The sequence below is a fragment of the Cyclopterus lumpus genome, chromosome 25 (genome assembly GCF_009769545.1).
Source record: "Cyclopterus lumpus isolate fCycLum1 chromosome 25, fCycLum1.pri, whole genome shotgun sequence".
NCBI lineage: Eukaryota > Metazoa > Chordata > Actinopteri > Perciformes > Cyclopteridae > Cyclopterus > Cyclopterus lumpus.
The window spans coordinates 6,270,360-6,293,194 of NC_046990.1; the positions used below are offsets into that span (position 1 = coordinate 6,270,360).

At 42.9% G+C, this 22,835-nt stretch overlaps 1 protein-coding gene across 1 annotated transcript in view; it reads left to right on the forward strand.

Annotated features, from left to right (window-relative positions):
* adgrb1a (adhesion G protein-coupled receptor B1a) overlaps window positions 1–22,835 on the forward strand; it is a 92,752-nt gene that overhangs the window by 64,069 nt on the left and 5,848 nt on the right. Inside the window, exons 18-27 of the mRNA XM_034528919.1 lie at window positions 5,653–5,756; window positions 6,780–6,882; window positions 6,996–7,146; window positions 7,236–7,305; window positions 7,600–7,666; window positions 9,362–9,447; window positions 15,954–16,052; window positions 20,565–20,736; window positions 21,930–22,025; window positions 22,126–22,165. Of these exons, the coding sequence (XP_034384810.1) occupies window positions 5,653–5,756; window positions 6,780–6,882; window positions 6,996–7,146; window positions 7,236–7,305; window positions 7,600–7,666; window positions 9,362–9,447; window positions 15,954–16,052; window positions 20,565–20,736; window positions 21,930–22,025; window positions 22,126–22,165 (988 nt within the window). The remainder of the gene's footprint in view (window positions 1–5,652; window positions 5,757–6,779; window positions 6,883–6,995; window positions 7,147–7,235; window positions 7,306–7,599; window positions 7,667–9,361; window positions 9,448–15,953; window positions 16,053–20,564; window positions 20,737–21,929; window positions 22,026–22,125; window positions 22,166–22,835) is intronic.

Below are 22,835 nucleotides of genomic sequence, written 5' to 3' on the forward strand. Positions count from 1 at the left end.
ATAACTTTTAATTATTGAAAGGGTATTAGACCTATTATAGTTTATACGGCGCAGCAGCAAGATTCATACTGTGTGCGAGAAAGTGGATTCAGTCCATATTTGGTGTTATTTGCCAGAATCAATTTGCAATACTTTTTTAAATTATTCGTGGTAATACTTCTTGCTATCTCCTCACAGCAAGAGGGCACAGGGTTCAATTCTGTGTGGAGTTTGCATGTTCCCCCCCGCAACAGCATGGGTTCTCCACCAGGTCCCCCCCCCCCCCCCCCCCCCCACCGCTTCCTCTCACAGCTGAAAGATATGCAGCTTCGGTAATTGATTACTCTAAATTGCCCATAGGTGTGAATGTGAGCCTGTCTCTAGATGAGCCCTGTGATAGGCTGGCGACCTGTCCAGGGTGAACCCTGCCTTCGCCCGATGCCCCCCCCGACCCTGAACAGGATAAGCTCTTAAAGATAATGGATGGATGCAATAGAGTTGTCGGATGACCGATCACTTAATTGACTAATTATTTGAGCTCTAATATCAGTTAGCCTTCAGAGTGTATCAATACGCTGTTTGTCTTGGGTTACAATAGAGATTGAGTATTGTATTTTCAATTTGATTAGCTTCATTCTTATTTTAATTGAAGGATTAGATTTACAACTAGCCCCACTTAATAAGACGCATGAATCACTTTTCTTTCATATTTGCATCAGTAGTTTTATCATGCAGCCTCTCCATTTACGTTTTCCATTGTGTGTAATTGATACCAGCACATCTTGTTCAAGCAATCACATTTGTGTACCGCTAATATTGGCAGCAGCTTCATCTGATAGATTGCTAAAGGAAATGACATCCCGTGGACTTCCTCGTGGTGGTAGCCGGAGCGTCCCCGTGTCTGCTCATGTGGAATAACGCAGTCTGGTCACTTTATTTTTTGATGGGAGCGCTCTCGTTCGGACGCTGCGTGAGGCTTCCAGCCGAGCCACCGTCATTGGCTGAGTAGGAAGGTAAAGTTTGTCTGTCTCAGCAGACGCCTTTCCATTCCACTGCACTCGTAATCTGTGTCTCTCTCCCCCCTTTCGCTTTTGCAGTGCAGATTAATCAGAGGGATTTAATTAACTTGGCCCCGGCGCACACATCAAACCTGGAGACAAGACAGGCTATAAACTCAGCCAATTATCTTCTGCTAGAAGTGGAGTGGGGAGGGGGTGAAACATGTCCTGGCCCCCCTTCATTTTCACCCACCCGCCACCCCAACCACCAACCGCATGGCTTATCGGAGATGGTTTGCATGGAGCCTCGTTGTGTTTCCATGATTACCTCTGGAACTACCTTCAGGATTGTTGGCCCCCGATTTATTTCTTGCTTTCTTTTCAAGAGCCATTTTTAGCTGCTCTCTTGACGCTTGCGATGTTAATGTCTACCGGACGGCCGGTCTCCAAATTTGGTCCCGGTGGAGATATGTAACCAACTAATTGATGGATTGCTGCAAAACTGTACTCAGAGATTCACGTATACCAAAGGATAATGCTGCTTTACTTTTGGTGAATCCCTAAAATGTGATACAGATAGTCAAGGTTCCCAGAGGATGTATTCTCTGACCTTTCTTCCCACCCTACCAGTAGTAGTAGGTTGACTTATTCTTCTGGATGGAAGGGCACACCAATTGGTGGACATCCATAGTTGGTTCACATGATGAACACCCCAGACTTTTCCATTTCTCAAGTATCTCAATAATTATTGGACTGATTGTTGTGAAATTTGGTACACACATTCATGGTCCACAGTAAATTAATTCTGAACCCCTGACCTGTCCTCTAGCAACGCTGTCAGCTTCAAATTAGAATTGTTTCTGCTAAACATCTACATGTCAGGGGGGGTTTGTGTGCTGAAGTTTATTCATTCTAGAGCAGTAATGAATTATGGGTTGTATCATACAAGTTAGGAATAATGAAGAGTATGGACATCATTTAAAAGTAATTCCTTAAAAAAATTATGGAAGAGACTAACAGTAGAGCTGGGGGAAAGTTTCTTTGAAAAAGAGCTGCACTCACCTGAGATCAGAATAGGATTTGGCAATATTTGTTTTTTTAGTATAATGGATAATAAATAAATAATAATAATTTGTAGCTGTAAAAATGTTGATTATTGCATAAATTCCTCGAAGTTCTCCAGAAACCTTTGTTGCTGTTCAGTGTGAAGCTAACCAGTAACAATATAGTGTTGAAACTACTCCTCATGTCATATTTATTTCAAACTAATGAGATGGCAGATTACAGGATTTTTTGCAATTGCTAAAACACAATTTCTAAAACTATGGCCCTCTCTGCACACGAAAACAGAAAACATTAAAAAATACATAAACTGCACATTGAAGTGACGAGTCTTTTTTTACGAGTAGCCTGCTGTAAATGAAGATGATACACAAATACAATGTGTTTATTGTCAATACGCATTTACTCTTAACAATATTAGACACAATGACCATCCCCAAACCCTCTCTCCAGATTCTTCTCCATTGCTGTTCACACCAAATAGCAAACATGAATCGTATTTATTCCTATTTAAAGCTCTGTTTTCTAAGTGCATTCTGGGTACAGGTGATTGGTCATTGACTGTGGTATTCCTATAGCAGTGTTTAGCAAACAACACATTTATTTTAGTTTTGAATGAATTGTGTCTAATGTATTATTGTGTATTTATTGGCAAAAAGTGTGTTTCAGAATTTCAAACAGTGTAACACAGACAACATACCTGGTCAATACATAGACTACGAGTACGAGTAGCAGCGGGGCGGGGGGGGGGGGGGAGGGGGGGGGGCGGAGCTTAGCTGTATTGGCTGTGTTGGTCTTTTCTTTTCCGCCGGAGGTAAAATGGTGGCAGGATGCAGTGCTGTTAGGATGCAGTGCTGTTAGGATGCAGTGCTGTTAGGATGCAGTGCTGTTAGGATGCAGTGCTGTTAGGATGCAGTGCTGTTAGGATGCAGTGCTGTTGTTGGTATCAAAGGGCTTGAAGGCGAGGGATGCCAGACCATGTGGGCAAGGTTACTTCCATTCTCTGCGTGTACATTGATCGTTGGTTTGCTTCCCTGTGCTCTATATCTTTTTCATACTACAAAGCTTTATTGACTTTTAATCAATTGTTAAGTTGTTCTTGTCCCTGCGATGCTCTAAAAGAAAAGTTGGGATAAAGGGATGTATAAATATATTGAACTAGAACTTTGAATGTTGTTTTAAGTATTGTAATCAAGACAGTTAGTTGAAAAAATCTTAATTAGTGGGCCTATATTTAGAGATCAATATTGGCAAGCTCAAATATCCCAAGCAGCATTAACACACAGCCTCCCACCCTGCTGCTGCAGCTGCCATGGTACAGTGTAGCCATGGCAACTAAGACAATGTCTGCCGTAGCATGCAGGGTATTTAGCTATCAGTTTTAAGGATAGTAAAGAATGGTAGTCTTATAGCCTGTGTGTGTGTGTGTGTGTGTGTGCGTGTGTAGTAGCGTGGTTTATTCATAAATCACCTTGAAGTCACCTTGCTCTGCAGCCGAGGCTGCCAACTCCTCTCCAGCCGTGGATGCCAGACACCTGCATGTGCATTGTGTGTGTGTGTGTGTGTGTGTGTGTGTGTGTGTGTGTGTGTGTGTGTGTATGCGCGCGCATCATTCCCCACATAATTGTATTCATGTCAGGGTAGCAAAGCCTCTCACTTAGAGCTAAAGCAGTGAAATTATTATTTTGTTGAGCTCACAGCTCCCCGAGGCTGTGCCGGGCTTCCTCTGGTGTGTGAAGTCATCCCACTAACCTTTACAACTCCACTTACCACCATAAACACTCGGCTGTACAGCCAGCTGGCCACTTACACTCCCTGACTCCAATCATCTGCCCGTGGGTCTCCAATGAAATCAGAAGTCTTTTGAGTTGAATCCTAAAAATGGCCATTTTTCTATAGTGCCCGCGTCGGCGTCCACAGAGCCCAACATCATGAACATGGCTGACATCGCAGCGTGTTGTTGGCGCTCTTACTCGCGGTGTCACTTCTCACCTCGCTGCTGTGATGTAACTCGCATCAGTCGGCCGTGACATCTCTGGTGCAACGCAACAGGGCGCACCTGTCCGTGCTGAGGTCAGAGGGGCAACACTGTTGGAAGTGCCAGAGCAGCCAAACGCTGCGTTCAACATGATGTGCTCCTTAATGCCACCGAGCATCTTAAGGAAAAAAACACATGTTATGAGCAGACCCACCGCTACATTAAGAGAATAAATAATCTGACCCATCTCCACCTGTTATGAACATCGGGATATGTTGTGTGGATAGTTACTTGATCTTCGGGCCTGGCATTAATAAGCACAGTTGCCCATATTTGATTATGCAAAATAAAAAAAATCTATATTCTGTTTACATGGTAGTAGTTATTGCTTTTTCTATAATTTAGTTTTATATCGCATTATTGCTTCTGGGAATTTTTTTGGGACTTATTACATGTCCAGCAGGGAAAGTAAGAATAAATGAATAAAATAGAAATAATTAAAACAGTAGAAATAAGTAAGATGCAATTGAATAATTGTTTTAAAAAAAAATTAAAAATTAAAAGTCTACCAGTCGTACAGAGTGCTATTGCTTAGATCTCAAGCAAGGGCCGTGATAAATTAGCGAGTTTCCCCGAGCTCCTAGGTAAGTAATAAATGATTCCCTGACGGTAGAGAATTCATAAATTGAGTCTTTCCATCTCTATTACTGAAACCATGTCAGCCATTTATCCCTGGAAAGAAGGGGGAGAGGGCGATTTCCATTCCCTCAGAATGAGTCGTGGCGACAGTAATCCCTCAGCATCGAGAACCAAAGATGGCGAGTCCAGCGTCTAAAGAGAGGTTTTCCTTGAGAGACCTTTGAGAACCAGTTAAATATGTTGGGGCCAGTCAGAGAAGGGCTGTACCAGAATGTGTGTATCTGTCACACAGTGGAGAGACAGGAGGATGCAGTCTGGATTTAGAATAGTGGGACTGGATCAGCTGGGGACTCTTATTATTAGTTTTCTTCCTGGAAGCTTAACTGTCTGCAAAACATCTGCACCAACGTGAGTTTTTCCAGATCTAATTAAGATATTTAGATCTCAGATTGCATGCCAGCATTCGATTCAAACGGAGTATTGAATGTGTCTTATTGACTTAAAATCCATTTCAGCGCGTGGAAGTCAATTTTGGGTGCAGCCCTGAAGTGAAAAACAATCCCGTGTTGATATAGTAATTACAAGAGGGCGTTTAGATTCCCTCAAGGTTGTGTGAGATTAACACGTAAAGCAGCGTTTTTCCAACTCGAGCTCCAAATGGCTGAGAACTTTGGCCTCCTGAAACGCATCGGACTGAAGTGATGGAAAGGAAAATCCAGACCACTGCATTTTCACCGCCAGTGACCCAGTTAGGAGGTGAGCTCTCAACAAATCGAGTCACCGCGGGAGTTTCTTATTTTCTGCGTTTGCATTCATCTGCTGACAGCTCCTGTCAAAGTCTTTACACGCGGCTCGGCGAGACTCGGGCCGAAGCTCCTCTCCCGCTTTGTTAGCGGCTGGTGCTTTCGAGCCTTTTTTTTTTTCTTTCACGATAGTATTTACAACAGCGCTCCTTTTGCTCCATTGCTGTTATTTGTCCTTCTTTTTACTTTTCAGAACATGGATAAGACACAGCTGCCATCCGTGACGCTGATCGTGGGCTGCGGAGTGTCTTCGCTGACATTGTTGCTGCTCATCATCATCTACGTGTCTGTCTGGAGGTGAGATGAAGCGTCTTGTTTTGAGACATTGCGTCGGTTTTTAAGAGAAAGTTGGAGATCACTCTTTGACGAGAGGTTTCAATTAGAGTTGTTCCGTTACCAGGATCCTTGTTACCAGTTCATCCTGCCATGATCAGTAGTGATAACAAGTATTACTCTGACAATGCTGCACTGGGAACAAATCTAGAAAGCAGCAGGTTAATAACGCAGCCAACAGCTAACGCTGAAGGAGGAGGCATTGAGTTACATTATGATGCATTCAAGTGCTATTCAGTAAATATGTTACTATAGGATTATAACCTAATTTATTATGATACCTTAAATTGTAATCTTGTAAAATGTAGTTTTTGGTGAGAAATCCATTTTTTGTAAGCAGATTTCTTTCGCAGCAATATAACATATATATATATATATATATATATATATATATATATATATATATATATATATATATATATATTACTATGACTGGTTTAACCTCTTAACACTAGTTTTAATCAAAGAATAATTATATTTTATTTTATTTGAATGCAGTGGCATTCAAATAAACTGAAGGTGAAGGTGGCACCTTGCATGGTAGCACCTTCAGTGTATGAATGGTTAGATAGTCCTGATAGACAGGTGGCACCTTGCATGGTTGCAGCCGTTGCCTGTTGGACACCATCTTCGTAGCTAATTGGCTACCTCGCTACATCCATCAAATTACAAAGCTAAAATAGCCACATGGAGAGCAAGCAGAGATGACATCTATGCAGCTGTGCAGGTTGCTGAGATCATTTGCGTATTGCTTGGATAGTTGTGATGTAACCTAACTGCCCCGAGCAGCCGCTATCGCAGCTTCCTTTGTCACCGTGGGACGGATACATATAGCTACTGATTGGAAGTGACTCACTGCTCTCAAACTGCTCTCTATCCATCGATTGCGACCGTCACGATCTTGTCTATTGGTCTGTCGCGTTAGAATCTACAAGAGTAAGAATTTGGTGAAAACCACAATCATTGTTGTCGTTTGTTTCTCTGCAGATACATTCGCTCTGAGCGCTCAGTCATCCTCATTAACTTCTGCCTTTCCATCATCTCCTCCAATGCCCTGATTCTCATCGGACAGACTCAGACACGGAATAAGGTGAGAGCCGGTCCTGAGACCAATGTGCCAGCTTTTTCGTATTCATTGAGAATGATTCATTGAGAATCTCCCTCGCCGTTTGTTTTTCTCCACTTGTGTTCCCGTCCGTTCAGGTCTTGTGCACCCTGATCGCTGCGTTCCTTCATTTCTTCTTCCTGTCCTCGTTCTGCTGGGTTCTGACGGAGGCGTGGCAGTCGTACATGGCGGTGACCGGTCGCCTCAGGAACCGCATCATACGCAAGCGTTTCCTCTGTCTCGGCTGGGGTGGGCCCCTCCGTCCGGTGTTCGTCAAGTGGTTCATCTGGTCTCTCTCATTCGGCCCGTGTTAATGTGCATTTGTATCCTTCTCCCAGGTCTCCCTGCCCTAGTGGTGGCCATCTCAGTGGGATTCACCAAGGCAAAAGGATATGGAACACCAAGCTAGTAAGCATGTATTCCTATGTCTCAATAATGTATATACCTCCACCTCTTTAACTATTTATGCAGGGATATTGCACATGGAATGGGGGTTTATGTTTGCAGCATAATTAACCTCTCTCTCCGTCTCATTCGTCTTTTACCATCCTCATTCTTGTCATGTCCTCTACCGTTCACCTGGTGTCTCACCCTCCTCTTTACAACCCTTTATCTTTCCTTCCCCCTTCCCTTCCCTGCCATCATCTCTCCTTCTTGTAATCATGTCTCTCCACGTCCATCTTGTCTTGCTCTCTCTTGTAGCTGCTGGCTGTCTCTGGAAGGAGGTCTTCTCTATGCATTTGTTGGACCCGCTGCAGCTGTCGTCTTGGTATTTCTTCCTTCCTGTTCAGTCTTTCTTTGCCGGTTTGCTTTTAAAACCTCTCCACTAGTTCATATTTAGACCAATATATATATATATGACCAATATGCAACATGTAGGAGTTGTAAGCCACTTTAAACGAAAAGAAAACCATATTTATTCTGTAGGGATGTTTCACAATAATAATCTTAACGAAAACACAATATTAAAATGAGAAAAATAAAATAAATACATTATATTGTAAATAGAAACGGTATACAAATTAGATCATTGCAAAGTTATTGGCCCATGTCTGCTGCTCGTGATCTTTCTTTATTTCCCTGCCTCCTCCTTCCCTTGTCAACTCTCCTCCTTTAGTTCCCTGCCTTATCATTTCCTTGTCAACATGCTTGTTTACTTCCTTTCACCCTTTTGTCTTACTAACGTCCATCTTTTGCCTTCTCCTTCCCTCGTAACCTTCCCCCTTTACTTCCCTGCCACCTCATGTCCTTGTAAACGTCCTCTTTTACTTCCCTGCCTCCTCCTTTTCTTATTAACATGCTCCTTTTTATTTCCCGGGTCCTACTATAACTACCTCATCCTTTCCGTCCCTACTTCATCCTTTTCATCCCTGCCTCCATCTTTCCTTTTTACTACCCCAATTCCTTGGTGCATGCTCTTTTCCTCATTTACTACCTCCTCTCCTCCCCTATCTTATGTATCTCCCCTTTTCTTTACACTTAATTATTTATGATTCATTATTAAGTATTTATAGTGTGTCAGGTTGCATTTTGGGGGCTTTTGCTCAATTAAAAAACATGGATAACTACAATGTAATAGTGGCGTTGGTAAATGTCCAATGTATATTTCATAATAATTCAATAATGAATTAATAATTAAACCAATATAGAAGATAATGGAGAATATAGCCTCTACATGATTGAATATCAGCACAGTTAGGGGTTCCACTTGCTCCTTTCTTGCAGCTGCTGTTTAAATTAGAACAAGGGCCGTGCTACATTAACCATGAATATCATACAGAGACAAATTTATAAATAAACCATCATCTCAACCCTCCTGGTGTCCCACCAACATACTCACTGTAGCAACACAGTGTCCTTGTTTCACTATTCAAATCCATTAGCTTCAGTTTCCTTGATTCCCTTCCCAAAGCTTCTTCCCCACCTACAAGGGAACAGCTTGTTCAGGGTGTCCTTTTAACACAAGCTGCTTCTCCAATAAAGAGCTACTGCTCCCATTGGCACCCGTACTGGAGGCCCGGCCCACTCTTGAGCGCCTTCACAGTGGCTTGTACGAGAGATTAGACTGAACCCCCAAAGCAGTAGCATCATAGGAGTCACTGCAGTCCAATACATTCCCTCCCCCAACCTTTGATTTCACACACAGCTTATATGTAATGTATAAAACGGTCTACATTAAGGAATGTATTACTATGTTAGCAATCCATCCATTCAACCATGGTTTAACTCTCATGCTTCATTGTGTGGCTGATAGTTTTTGTCATTAACATGTAGGATGGTACAGTCTAGTGTTTACAATGCAGAGCCAACAGTAAGTACAGATAATGTGTGTGTTTTTGAAATCATATGTGCGTGCATGCTGCCATCCTCATAATCATCGTCATCATCAGATTACATCTGCATGTTCTGAAGTGATAACAGTGTCTTTGCTCTGATTTAATCATGTCCCTCTTCTCTTCGGCAGGTTAACATGGTTATTGGGATTCTCGTTTTTAACAAACTGGTGTCCAAAGACGGCATTACAGATATGAAACTAAAGGAGAGGGCGGGGTATGCCTTATACCACACATCCATTTTACACAGTGACCTATAACCAGCCTGGTAGCTCAGCTAGGGGGAGGGACTAGCGCAGGTATTGTCTCTTTGCCTGAAACTATCCTCAACTAGCCTTCATTTCAGAATTTTGATTGAAGATGGTGCTTAATCTTTAACACCAGGGGGGGGGTGAAGAAAAAAAAGATATTGATAAATGTGACTAATCCAAAAATAAGATCAGAAACCAAAAGAAAACGAGTTCGCTCATACGGCTAAGACTGTGATCAACGTTTCTGGAGGATAGAATCACGTTAGAAAGGAGATAGGACATGTGGGGAAGGCTGTCTGGTTATTGGTCCTGCACAGACTCAGCAAGATGATGTCTCATCTCATTGCTTTCTTTTAAGTTTCAAATGTGTCACATTTTCCTCCAGCTGCTCTTTGTTTGCAGGTGTTGCTATTGATGTAAAGTTCTGTAGATCCATCCGTGTCTTTTTTCTCCTGTTTGGTTATTTCTAGTAGAGGGAAGCAGGGCTTTAAATGACACACTAAATAATAAGAAAAGAACAAAATTTCATCACAACTTTGGGTTGATTGGTGTAGCGTTGGCCATTGGTTTTGTTGGTTCGGATAACATTGTGCTCATTGTAACATTACCGCTGAGGAAGATTTTTTCCCTCTGAACCAAAAGTCTGCATAAAGCTGCCCCCGTTGTGCCTGAGTTAAGATGCTGCACGTTCTGACAAAAGGACTCAGCACTTACTTTGGGAAATACAATGTTATAATCACCAGTGGCATTACCAACAGAGCCAATGGACAGAGTAACAGAAACACAACTTAATCGTCTACCTTGCTATCAAGCCCCTGTTTTGTAGGTCACTGTCATTTCCATCTACCGTTGAGATGAGTTAACTTGACAAACCACTTTGCTGCTTGAAGGTGGGCGGCTATTATTAGCCTTTTTGTAAAAAGAACACTCCAACATTTTGGGAAAAAAAACTCTACATTGCTCATTGTGTGTTCAAACACAAAGCAAACTTTTCACGCGCAACGATTACATTCAAAGTCGATATTTCAAATATTCAACTAGACAGTAAATCTGAAATGGAGGAATTACATTATGTAGCCATCCCTGGGACCCCGGAGCTTGACAGTAGAAACCGGACAAAACTATAAACCAAAAATGGTCTCTGAAACAATATTGTCAGGACCATATTTATGTCTAAATTACGTTATTTTAAGTGTCGATGGATGGAGCAGCTACAATGCTAGCAGAGTCTAGCACTCATCCAACCTCCATTCAGAAAACAAGCATGTTAAAGCTCTTTGCTTGTCATTTTGCAGACAGACAGGACAAAGCAAGACATCAGACACTATATATCATCATTACGTAGTTGTTTCGGGATCCTTCTGATCTGTGAATTGCAAATAAATGACATCAGAATCAGTTTAGTTGGGGTTCATGCCGCTTTTGTAAACCAGATGAATTCAGTCAGTGTTGGATTTGCTAGATAGCGTAAGTAATTCCCCGAGCTGAGTGCATCTCTGTATGATGGAATGAACCCAGACAGCTCTGTGTTTTATTTTCTCACGTATCCTGGACTTCCACAACACAAAGGAGCAATATTGGTAATCTTAGTTATTTAAAGTGTCGTCTTCATGAAGGTAAGCACACCCTGCTTCTCACTGCGGGTTTGGTAGCAAACAAGCAAGTTTTCCAAAATGTTGGAGTGCTCCTTTTAAAGGTTGGATCAAATATATCTTGCAACTAAAATATTTCTTTATAGTGCTCGTAAACACGAATAGGTAAAGAACACCATTTTTTTAGCATGAAAACTGTCACCAATTGGCGACTTGAGTCTTAAAATGTCATTGGGCTGTTGGTATCAGTTCCAAAAAGCCACAGAGCACACATGCGCCCTGCTCCACTTTACCCCGCAGGCTGTTCTGTCTCCATTGGCATTGTTGGTGCATTCAAATGTTTTTTTTTTCTCTCTCTCTCTCTGAAAATGTTTGCTTTCTTCAATGATCTCTCTGTTGAACTGTACTTGTTTTTGCTGTCTGATATGTCATGTTTGAGTTTGCACAGAATCCCCTCTCTCTCACTCAGGGCTCTCCAATCAGGAACACATCAGTCTCAGAAGCCCCCTTCCATGTCATCAGTGATTGGGTAAAAAATACCTGCCCACCCACATCCCCCCCTCTATCCAAAGTATGGCTACCAGCCCTGCCCATCTCCAAATCCGCTGAATCTTCTAGCAAGCACCTCTGATTGGCTTACTATTACTTCCTGCCTATTTACCTCCCTATTCCACTATTGACCTTGCATTTGACGCTCCTTCCTGTTAGCTGGATAGAACATAACTCATCACTGGCTAAGGCGCTGACCATTTCTGGAATGCTACTAGAGAAGCTGTGACTTTTCCAACAATAACACTTGCTAGTTGCAATGCAATAATATTAATATACTCTACTGACTTAAATAGCGTGGGCATGTGTGTGTGCAAGGTTACTCTGGCCATGACGTGATTGCATTTCTCCAGTGTGTGTGTGCTCTGCTTCTGATGGAGTTGTAGACTTGTAGAAGAGTAGGTTGGCTGACAGTAAGGACTGGTCAGGTTGCTGTTTAAATTTGAGCCTTTCTTCAGTCTCAATGGCTCCGATTTCGTCTTGAGATACAAGACAATGGGAAGATCTCCGTCTACCGATCATTTTGGGGATTTCTAAATGCGAGTTGTTTACGAGAACGGCCGCTCACAAACGTACTCCCCTACATTTTGTACATTTTTAAGTTAAATGCATCTGGAAATAAGAAATGGGGGCTGGACCTGTAGGGGGATGTGATGAGTGCCTAGTCGCTTAGCTCCAATGGTGTCCAGTCCGTATCAGCTAGAAATAACATGCGGCCACTTCCATGTGGGTTTTTCCCACGCGTTCTAAAACCCTACTCCCAGAAAGGTGTCGGCTTCCACTGCTTTCAGGTAAGAATACCAGTGTATATGTAAGAGAGCACCCCAACGAGATAGGTAGGCGTTTAATTCCTATAACGACATATTCAAATAGAAGGTAACACAATATATCCAGTGAAATTATCTTTTTCATTCCACCCGTTCTTCTTCCTTGTCAAAACCGGGCCCCTACCTGAGAGAGATTGGGGTGTGCTTGGCTAGTCGTGGCTAATGCAGCTCCACAACATCAGATCAGTCTTTCATTTTCAAACTTTTAGTCTGGTGCTCGATCCAACGCTGTACTTGAGGCAGTTCATCAGACTTTACACACTCCTTCTAGAGACAGTGAAGGCTTTATACAACGTATTTCCCAAATGCAATAGTACCCCTCCTGAACGTAACCGGACTGGTTTGAAATGACGCTTTATCCTTTTGTGCTAACCGCGTGGCGATTAGCCCGTTTGTAGTTATTTCTTGCGAAAACAAAAGACGTAAATGAAGAGGCTTGAATGCTTTTCTTTTTTCCTTCCCCTTTTGGTAACCTCACACCACTTTTCACCCGCTCTGCTTTTTCCCGTTGGGGGGGGGTGGTGGTGGTGGTGGTGGGGGGGGGGGGGGGTTCTCGAGGTTCAAATGCAAAACATGTCTAATGAAGCTAATTAATTGGTGCAGCATCCAATTAAGTGCGCAGCAGCCTCTGCACCAGGCAGGTCTGCTCACACCTCAGAGACGACCCTCACTGCCGAGTCTCGTTTCCCCAGAAAAATTAGACGCTAATTGTCAGAGAAAATTCAAACAGACAGCGGAAGCATAATTCCAACCGGCGCTGGAGCTTATTTCGTCCTTAACGAATGCTTAAATGGTTTCAATCGTTAAGCCTGTGTATTTACAGGTTGTAATAGAGCATTAAGCTTTCAGATGAAAACCCGTTGTTGTGGTTTAAACGAGTACGTCCAATCCCTAGTGTTCCATTGGATACAAAGCTTTGGAGCGTCCTGGTCAGCATACCGAAGAAGGTTTACGTTTGGCTTGAGGACTCGATCGTACCAGATCCATTTTGTTTTTGTCTATATTGGATATTTATTTATTTGCCTCAATGCATCTCTATACCCACCTCACCAACCAGCCAACGTTTGCCTCTCCACCCGTAAGTCCTCGGAAATGGTGTTGTATTTCAAAAAGTCTTGATTGCCTTTTAATATCACTGCCTACGGCGTACATTTAGCGGCCGTATTGCCCTTTTACTTGAAATTGAATTTCTTCCATTATGTGATTTTTAAGCGTCCAGGGGCTACAAAAATCGATTCCCTCGGCTCTTCAGCTTTAATTGTTGTTCAGCGGGAGGCCATATGGTAACAGATTAGTTTGTTATTACTTGTCAATATCTCCAGCGGTGTAGTCAGTCTTTTTCCAGAAACTACACAGGAGATATACGCAGAGTTATAAATGGAATGCTGGTGGTTTGAGAAGCTTCTTTAGCTTTGGGGCGTTGGAGGGAAAAGGAAGTCATGTTCTCTGTGATCATACCTGGAAGTGATCTGTTACTCTCTTTTGGTTGTGTACTGAGGAAATAGGTATATAAAAAGGTAATATCACGTCCTTCAGTGAACTCATTTCATGTAAAATGTAACCAAACAACAGCTTCCTGTGATCATCATTGGATCATTTATTTCCAATCGGCAGGGGCAGAAAACTTGAGATATTTCTAGTACTGTATCTAGCTATGATCTGTAGCTATGATTAAAAAAATGTTTTATAGTGACGTGAAGACATGAGAAAGATGCGTGGTGACAAAATGGTTTCTGGAAACACGGGCGTCTCAGGTTTATGGCATGGACATCGCTTTTTTGAAATATTTTATATGAAATAAATTATTTGTAAATAGTTTCAGAGAAATCGTGTGTTTCCATCAGTTTGGTATGACAAAGGGCTGGAAACATTATTTTGTGTCCAAGAGTGTCTGGCACTTATGCCAAAGAGAAAATGATAATCAGAGTCAGAGGAAATGGAAGATACTTTGTTGTCGCAATTGAAAACAAAATTTTTAACATAGTTAAAAAAAAAAAAAAGAAACGCCTCTTTTGATTTGTATCTGAATCCTCTCCTTTTTTTACTCAGGTTTTATTTCCGTTGCTCTGGCCATTAGTTATTTCTGTCATTTTAACATTGTACTCAGATAAGTAATCTGATCAATGTTGGCGACATTGATCAGAAGAGGTCAGATGGGAGCAGCAACAAGAGCGTTCAGACAATCAGGATGTCAACAGCAACGACAGTTACGTACTTATTCAGCTTATTGGGAGGAGAAAATAAAGAAGATCGGAATAATCCTGTTGCTGGATCTGTTGGAACTATTTTCAGCCATGTTTTCAGATCCCAATGTTACAATGACAAATAGAATCAATTCCAGGACGACAAAGTAAGACACAAGTGGTTGCAAACAATGTGAATATCAATAACAAAAACTATGATGAAAGATGTTAGTCTTTTATCAACGTGCAATGAAAAAGGAGGAGAATAAAATGTTTAGAAAATAGAAGTGTAGAACGTCGTGTCACCTTCTACCTTCTCCCTTCGTCTCAAACACACACATTTGTGACCACCGCCACATAATGCGCCACATAATGCGCCGTTAAGAGGTTGTTAGAAGTTCACATATTTCTATAAGATTGCTTTAGAGAAAATCTCACTGGTTACAAAAACTATAGTTTTTATACGCATTGGCTTATTAACATTTTGTTGTCACTTGAAGTTGTCTTATCTAGTAAATGTGGAATGAACAGGACCTCCCCTCCGTGATGACTCCTACAGCTCTATAGGGAACGGGAATGGCTGGTTGTGGAAACAGAGAGTTTATTAGGAACCAAATTGATGAACAAAAATGAACACATGTTACGTGCTGAATGCATTCATGTTATTTAACTCTATCATCACAACCTTTTGGAAGGATGTTTCCATCGTGAACGCAGACTGAAAAGACTGCCGGAGCCCGTTGCTCGTGTGTCTGAAAGGTGTCTGTGTGCGTAACGCCTTTTGCCTTAGCTCTTAAAGCAGTTAGCACAAATTGAGACGAGCGGGGGGGGGGGGGGGGGGGGGGGGGGGCTCGAGGCACATCCGGCACATCATCACGAGCAGAGCGGCGGAGCTGGAATTCCTCATCCCGGCGTGCGGAATGCTCAAAATCAGGCGTCGAGATTAAGCCTTTCAGCAGATAAATGGTCGAGCGGAGAGAGAGAGAGAGGCCCCTCGGCTCCTTCAGGTCAATCAAAGCAGTCGTCAGAGAACCAGACATCATGTGTCCTGGCCCCCCACATCCCAGAGTCACACACACACAGGTAACCCCTCCCCCCCCCCCCCCCCCCCCCCCCCCAAAAAAAACACACACACACGTCATCCGGTTGGACTGTAGCCCTGAGAGAGAGATTGTGCGAGGAAACACTGTGACTCACTGTGTGCGCGCGACTGCTTGTGCGTGCGAGTCTGTGTGTGTGTGTGTGTGTGTGCGTGTGTGTGTGTCGGGTGCATTTTGTATCTGTTTGTGTTATGTTACAGCGTGTTAATTTGACTTTGCAGTCAGATGACAGTGCCACTGTACAATATGACGCTCAAATGTGCCAAGTGCGGAGTTATCTCTTCGGCTGACGTTTCCACCACAGCTACCAGTAACGCCATGTTAGTCCCGCTAATTATTTTTCCTTAACTCTCTCCTTGCCTCTGTTCTCTCCCTCTACTGTACGCCTCCCTTCTTCTCCCTCTTCTTCTTCCTCTCTCTCCTCTCCTTCCTCTCTCTCTGCCTCTGTCATTTTCTCTTCTCCCTGCCTGCCAGGGCGTCAGGGTCTCACTCAGTATGAAAGGCTCCTGAGACTGTGTGTGTGTGTGTGTGTGTGTGTGTGTGTGTGTGTGTGTGTGTGTGTGTGTGTGTGTGTGTGTGTGTGTGTGTGTGTGTGTGTGTGTGTATGTGTGTGTGATATCATCAAAGTCACAAAGCTGATGGGAATGTTGCGGGGGCCATGGCCGTGTTTGCATAGAGGGACAGCAAGACACTATATATGTCAGTCAGAGTGTGTGTGTGTGTGTGTGTGTGTGCGTGTGCGTGTGCATGTGTGTTGAGGTGATCTATGAGTGCCGAGATGGATCACTTCCATTACGATCAATCCACCAGGCCTTTTTCGTTTGTTACAGGTAGTGCTGCTCTCTGCTACAATCCACTAAAAACAGCCTCTAAATAGCTCATCTTTGTTTTAAATAGCTGTGACTGAACAATTAATACACATGACTGCACTTCATAGTCTGCAATCTGACATTGCTGACACACTTCACACGCATATTGTTTTTTTTTCTGACTAGTGGCTGTGACGACTGCAAGATAGGAAAGAGTGAAGTGTGTTAACCACGCAGCAGATAATTCAATCTAGTCTAGAGTATGTTATATATGATATACATTTATTTATATTTATTTTTACTTCTACTCAAAATCAATGGTAGCTTTTAACCATTCGCATTATATATTTTTTTCTGGTTCTATGACCTTTTATCGTAGCCAGCTCATAACTTTTCCTCGATCCGTGATGTGTTTTTGATCTAAGTATGATACGGAACAGTGTCACCATTTTGAATATTGTCATCATTCTCTCATTATGACCAGATTGTGTTCAGGTTTAGTATCTATGTCCGATGATGACTACAGAGTCTTTTAAGGAAAGCTGATGCATCCCAGTACAAACACCTGTTTAAATCACTCGGTCCTAAAGGTTTGTTAAATGCACTAACAGTCGCATGCGTTCATGTAAATGAACATTTGGTGAAAGGAAGCGCTCGTGTGCGTGCTCAATGGCCCCGTGGATGCAGAAGACCGCTGGAATAATTGTATCGGCATTGGCTGCATGAGCCCACTGAGCAACTTTCACTGGAATGAATGTGGCCCCGCCTCCAACAACGTGACCACTCCTCTTCCTCCGCGACACGGGTGGGAACACGTCGTGTGTCTCGTCACTCCAAAAGACGCATTAAAAAACGTCCGAGAAAACAAACCTCTTCCACCATCCCGTTCACGCGGCCGGTCGAGAACACCAGGTGCTCATTTAATGTGTTCATAAAACCGTACGTCATATTGCTTATTACTCGTGGATTTATCGTTGGCACAGGTTGCTGATGTTTGCTACTTATTAATTTTGCGAGAACATGCCATAATGCCAAATGACCGTCGACACCTAAATCTACCTCCAATCTAAACGCAACAGGCCACATCTTCCAATGTTCATATGAAAAATGTTCATTCTGGTGCCACCGTGAGCCACAAGTTTTACAACCACACGCCAGCCTCTTTTTTACCAACAATATTTAATTAGTAGAGTATTGACAGTGTCTGCCACACGTAACCTCTGGTTTCATACTTGTGTTGCCATGCTGCGTTAGTTCGTCACGCCCGGTGAAGAGAGCAATGTCAGCAGAAATTGCCGCTAAGAGGCTATGGCTTGTATTCACTGAAAATACCACAAACATAATTATTTTAATAGCATATATAAAACCATGTGGGCATAACTGGATGAACAAGTGTTGTCGTCATGTTTTTGGTGGAGCGTAATATTTCCTGTCCGGTGGATCGTATCGGAGAACAGCACTCCCTGCAAATGGAAAGTAAATGACTTTGGTCACGAATGATGAAATATGGAAAACAATGTGCGGACCAAAAATAACTTGGATTGTACTTTTAGGGAGGATTCAGCCATTTGCTCCTTTTTTACGGTAGTACTATTACGTTGTACCTATTTTCAGCTTCTTTTTTTTTAACCAAAACTATGGCTGAGTATGTCCTCCAGAGTATAACTGTGAAAATTAATTAAATCAATTAAAGAAAAATAATGGCCAACATCAGCATTGGTCTACCTGTCTAATACCAGAGGTGGAAAGAAACTAAGTACCTTAACGAAGTATGTTCATTAAGTTTTATACTAAAATCACATTTTACTTCTACATATTCATTACAAACTAGGATGATTTTTTTTTGGTGATGAATTGACGGCTGTGTCCAAACTCATTTACGTTACTCCCTGCTCACTAAACGGGAGAGATGTAGATGTACTCCTACAAAGTTAAAAACACTTGTTTTCACTGCATATATCATTGATGTCGTGCAGTTAAAATGTGCCACGTCAGCGTCGACTGCTGGACCAACCAGAATAAATACACACCTACATTTTTGTGATAAATAACGAGCTCCTTTTGTTACGTCGTTATCGAAAAAAAAAGCTCTTGAGTGAATTTTTCACTGACCAACAGTGATGCGGTGTATATTTCTAGGGCTTTTATTGTGAAAGGAAAGAGTGGAACAAGTAAAGCGGTATACGCTAACATTGTCACTGGAGGGGGTCAATGAGCATATTTATAAATCTATTTTTGTGTTGTGCTGCTCGAGTCATTAAATATATTATTATGTCTCAGTCGCGTTGCTCTCTCCTGTCTCATCCGTCTGCCTTTTTTCCATCAGCGCAATGCATGATGTTGTCGACTACGTTCCCCTCCCCCCATGCATTGTGGGATACTTATACAGGATATAATAATTCTCACTATGCATCTGGACAGCATAACAAATGGTGAATTTACCGCATAGTCCACCATGTAGTTGCTGAGTAGTGAGTGGCGTTGGACACAGCCTGTATTTAGTTCTAATGACAATTGCTTTGAAACCATGTAAGGCGTGAGTGGTTGGTTCCAATGGCTTTTTCTGTGTCATCAGCAACATTATTCTGACGGACAGTAGATAATAAAAATAGTTTTGCACTATTAAATCTCCATTAGTGCATGATTTGAAGTGATTGTATCATCATGGCTTGATTAGTTTGGTAATGTTGGTGCTCACCTCCAACATTACTCATAGTCACTATTTTGGTATAACAGTTTTTGGGACATTTTAATGTGACATGAATGCAGCTTAAGAGCGGTGTGTCCCTCCAGGTTATGTATTCCTTTTGAAGAGTAATTGTGCTGTTAGACCAGAAACAATAATTATATACATTTCTTAGATATCTATTGACTACTTTGAGTTTATTTTGCTCGGTGTGAAGCTGTCAACGCGTCCTTCACACAGAAAGTTTAGGAAGCATTCTAGGAGCTGAAGGGCCAACCCCCCCCCCCCCCCCCCCTTCCCCTGGCTTTTATTGTGAAACCATGAGGTGTCGTTGAAAGCAGCTAAACACTGATCGAAAAAAAAAACGGTAGAAGGAATTGGAAAAAGTTGATTGAGAAGATTCTTTGTGTTCCAAAGAGCTGCAGATTGGTTAGTTTGACGTGGCCCTTGTAATTACTGCTGTGGAACAGTTGAATGTGCTACACTTAAAGCAAACCTGTGAACGCACCCCCCCCCCCCCCCCCCCCCCCCCCCCCCTTTTCTTACGCTAATAGTCGGATTCCATTATTGCATGCGCCGTAGAATTTTACTTGAGCAAAGTAGTTTTTTTATTTTTCACCCCACTGCTGGAATATTATCCAACTTTAAAAAATAAACGTGAGCACCCATTGAATAGGTGAGGTCAGGCGATCCGAGTGGGTAGTTCTTGTCCGTGTCCATTCCTGCTGTGCACAGAGAACACATTGAATGACTCTCGAGAAAGACAAAACAAGAACAGCAAAGTGGGACTCTTCCTCTCGCTCTGCCTCTCTGTCCTCTCGCTCTGCCTCCGTTTGTCTGCATTCTGTTTCAGCCTCATCACACACTCGTTTTTCACCACTGCTCACATCCCTCCTCCTTCTCTCTCCTGTGGCACTAGATCCTCTATGGTTTGACTGAACCATCTTTAACATACATGCATGTAATATATGTGAACTATGAAACATATATACCTGCAGATAATGGATGTATGTTTTTGTTTTGTGATAGTAGCACAATTACTCGTTGTGACGTTGCGCATTAATGCTACCAACGTGGGCAGTTACCAGGTTGTTAAGCAGATTGGTTTAAGATGATGTTAAGAATTACATGCTCTTCTTGATTTTACAAAGGAACAGACATCCAGTTCTTCTCTTGAAATTGTTTGATATCGAAAACCTGCCTTGGATGTTAAAAAAATATATAGTCTTAGCTAATGACAAATATAATATGTTAGAAACATTGTAGGCCTGCCCTCTGTGTCATGTTGCTCGAGTACCCGTGCTGTCCTTGACTGCGGTTCCCCTCCCGTCCTGCAGGGCGTCTCTGTGGAGCTCCTGTGTGGTTTTGCCCCTGCTGGCTCTCACCTGGATGTCGGCTGTCCTCGCCATCACAGACCGGCGCTCGGCGCTCTTCCAGATCCTCTTTGCCGTCTTTGATTCGCTGGAAGGCTTTGTCATCGTCATGGTGCACTGCATCCTGCGCAGAGAGGTACCCCCACATCACCGCAGACGGCTACTGCTTCTCCATTTGTTTGAAGCTCTAGAGCTCCCGCAGAGATTGTGTGTGTACTTATGTGAATCGGCTATGTTGCCATGCGAATTGGTTTGTCCATTCAATCAACCAACACTTTGGTTCAAGGAGTTTGGTGACCCCCGGACTTTTCTTCTAGAGCTACCATCAACCCACATTACCCCTTGATCAATATGGTCATGAGGGTCCATGGACCGTGGTGAGCACTGTGGTCCTTAGAGTGCATGTGTTTGTTTTCTTTGTAAACCCCTTTTCCTACCGCCAACCCATTATGTCAATATTCTGTATATCATCTACAAATGGACGGAGAATAATTTCCACTCATGCCGTCAGTTGGACCCCCTGTTGGAGTTTAATGATCCCCAAGGCCTTTAGCCTGCAGTTGCACCATCAATACCATCTTCTAGCACAGATATGTACTGATGAATGCACAACGACTACATTTCTAGCACATTTCTACAGCTCTTATTACAGAATCATGTCATCCTCAACATTTAGCTGCACTTTGACACTTGGAACATTCTTCAAATGATTTTAGTTGCAATTTGTAATGTATGTATTTGAAAATGGAAGTTACATTTATCAGCATTCAAACACATGTAAATGCACATTGATTGGCTAGTTTTCATGGTCCCTTTGCCTATTGTTGTTAGGCATCCTAGAAAATCAGTTCCTTTTGATCAGTGTTAGGTTTCTGGAACCCAACACTTCCTGCTGCTGGGTCACACTAGAACCCTCCAAGGAAAGAGGTAGATTGCCCTCCTGAGCTGCTAGAAGGCTTTTAATGTGAAACATTGTTGCATTTCGTTTCAGTGGAACTATAGTATTTGCGTAATTCTAAATGACAGAACCACAATGTAGAACGGAGGGAAATTAGAGGGTGATTAATGGGTTGGGTGAGCCCTAGACTTCGGGTGATTAGGGCTGGGGGAAGGGGGGGCGTGACCATGACCTTCCAATGGGGTGAACCATTTAGATTTGTGTGACCCCCCCATGAACTTCAGCTTGTCCTTCCACCATTTAGGACAAATGGGTGGTAGCCCCGACCTTTCACTTTAGCCTTTTGGACTCACTCACAGCGGTACATGTTGTGAACTGATGCATCATACCAGTACCCAGATCATGATCTGTGCACTCCTGATTTGCTACAGGTTCAGGAGGCGGTGAAGTGCCGCGTGGTGGACCGCCAGGAGGACGCCAATGGAGATTCAGGAGGATCTTTCCAGAATGGCCACGCCCAGCTCATGGTATGAATATGCATATGCTCTTTTCACCTGTCAGGATTTATTATTCAATATGTACAGGGTGTGCACACTGACTGCAATACATATTGTGTTCTGTCCTCAGACTGACTTTGAGAAAGACGTGGATATCGCCTGCAGATCAGGTGAGCTCCAGGTGGAACGCGTTTTTTGATTTTGTGTTTGGGGACCGCTGCTTGAAAGACACGGATGTCTCTCTGCGCCTTCCGCTTTGTATTTTGACTGCTTATAATTCCTCCACGTTATCGGAACCGATGCGAGGCGTGCTCCCCCTCCGTTCTGCTCTCGTGTCTTACGATCAACATCACAGCGGCCTCCCTTTCGCCAAGGAGCGGATTTGACAAGAAATACTGCACATTACTGTTATAAGGCAGTTTCGACCGTGCTGATGGGAGTGGGGTGAACGTGTGCTGAGCAGTTATATGCAGACAAATAGGGCTGTCGGAGTCTCTCCTACACTGCCGCTGTATAATTAAGTCCCCTCCCGACAGTGCCGCATCAGATACCGGCTCTGCTCTGATATCCGCTGGGAGTGGAAATCTGATTATCTCTCGAGACAGGATATCAAGAAAAGCATCTGGAGCAGAAAAGCTATTGAGACGCGGGCACGCCTGATCGAGAAAAGACAGAAGAGAACACAGAGAGATGATTGTTTGTTGTTCCTTTTTTATATGTCAAGTAAGAATGGGGGTGGGGTGGGGGGGCACAGCGAGAGATTGTGAGGCATGTCGTGTTTTGCGAGAGAGAGCGTTGTCTGATGTTTGCTTATATGGGATACACGCGCTGCCATGAGCC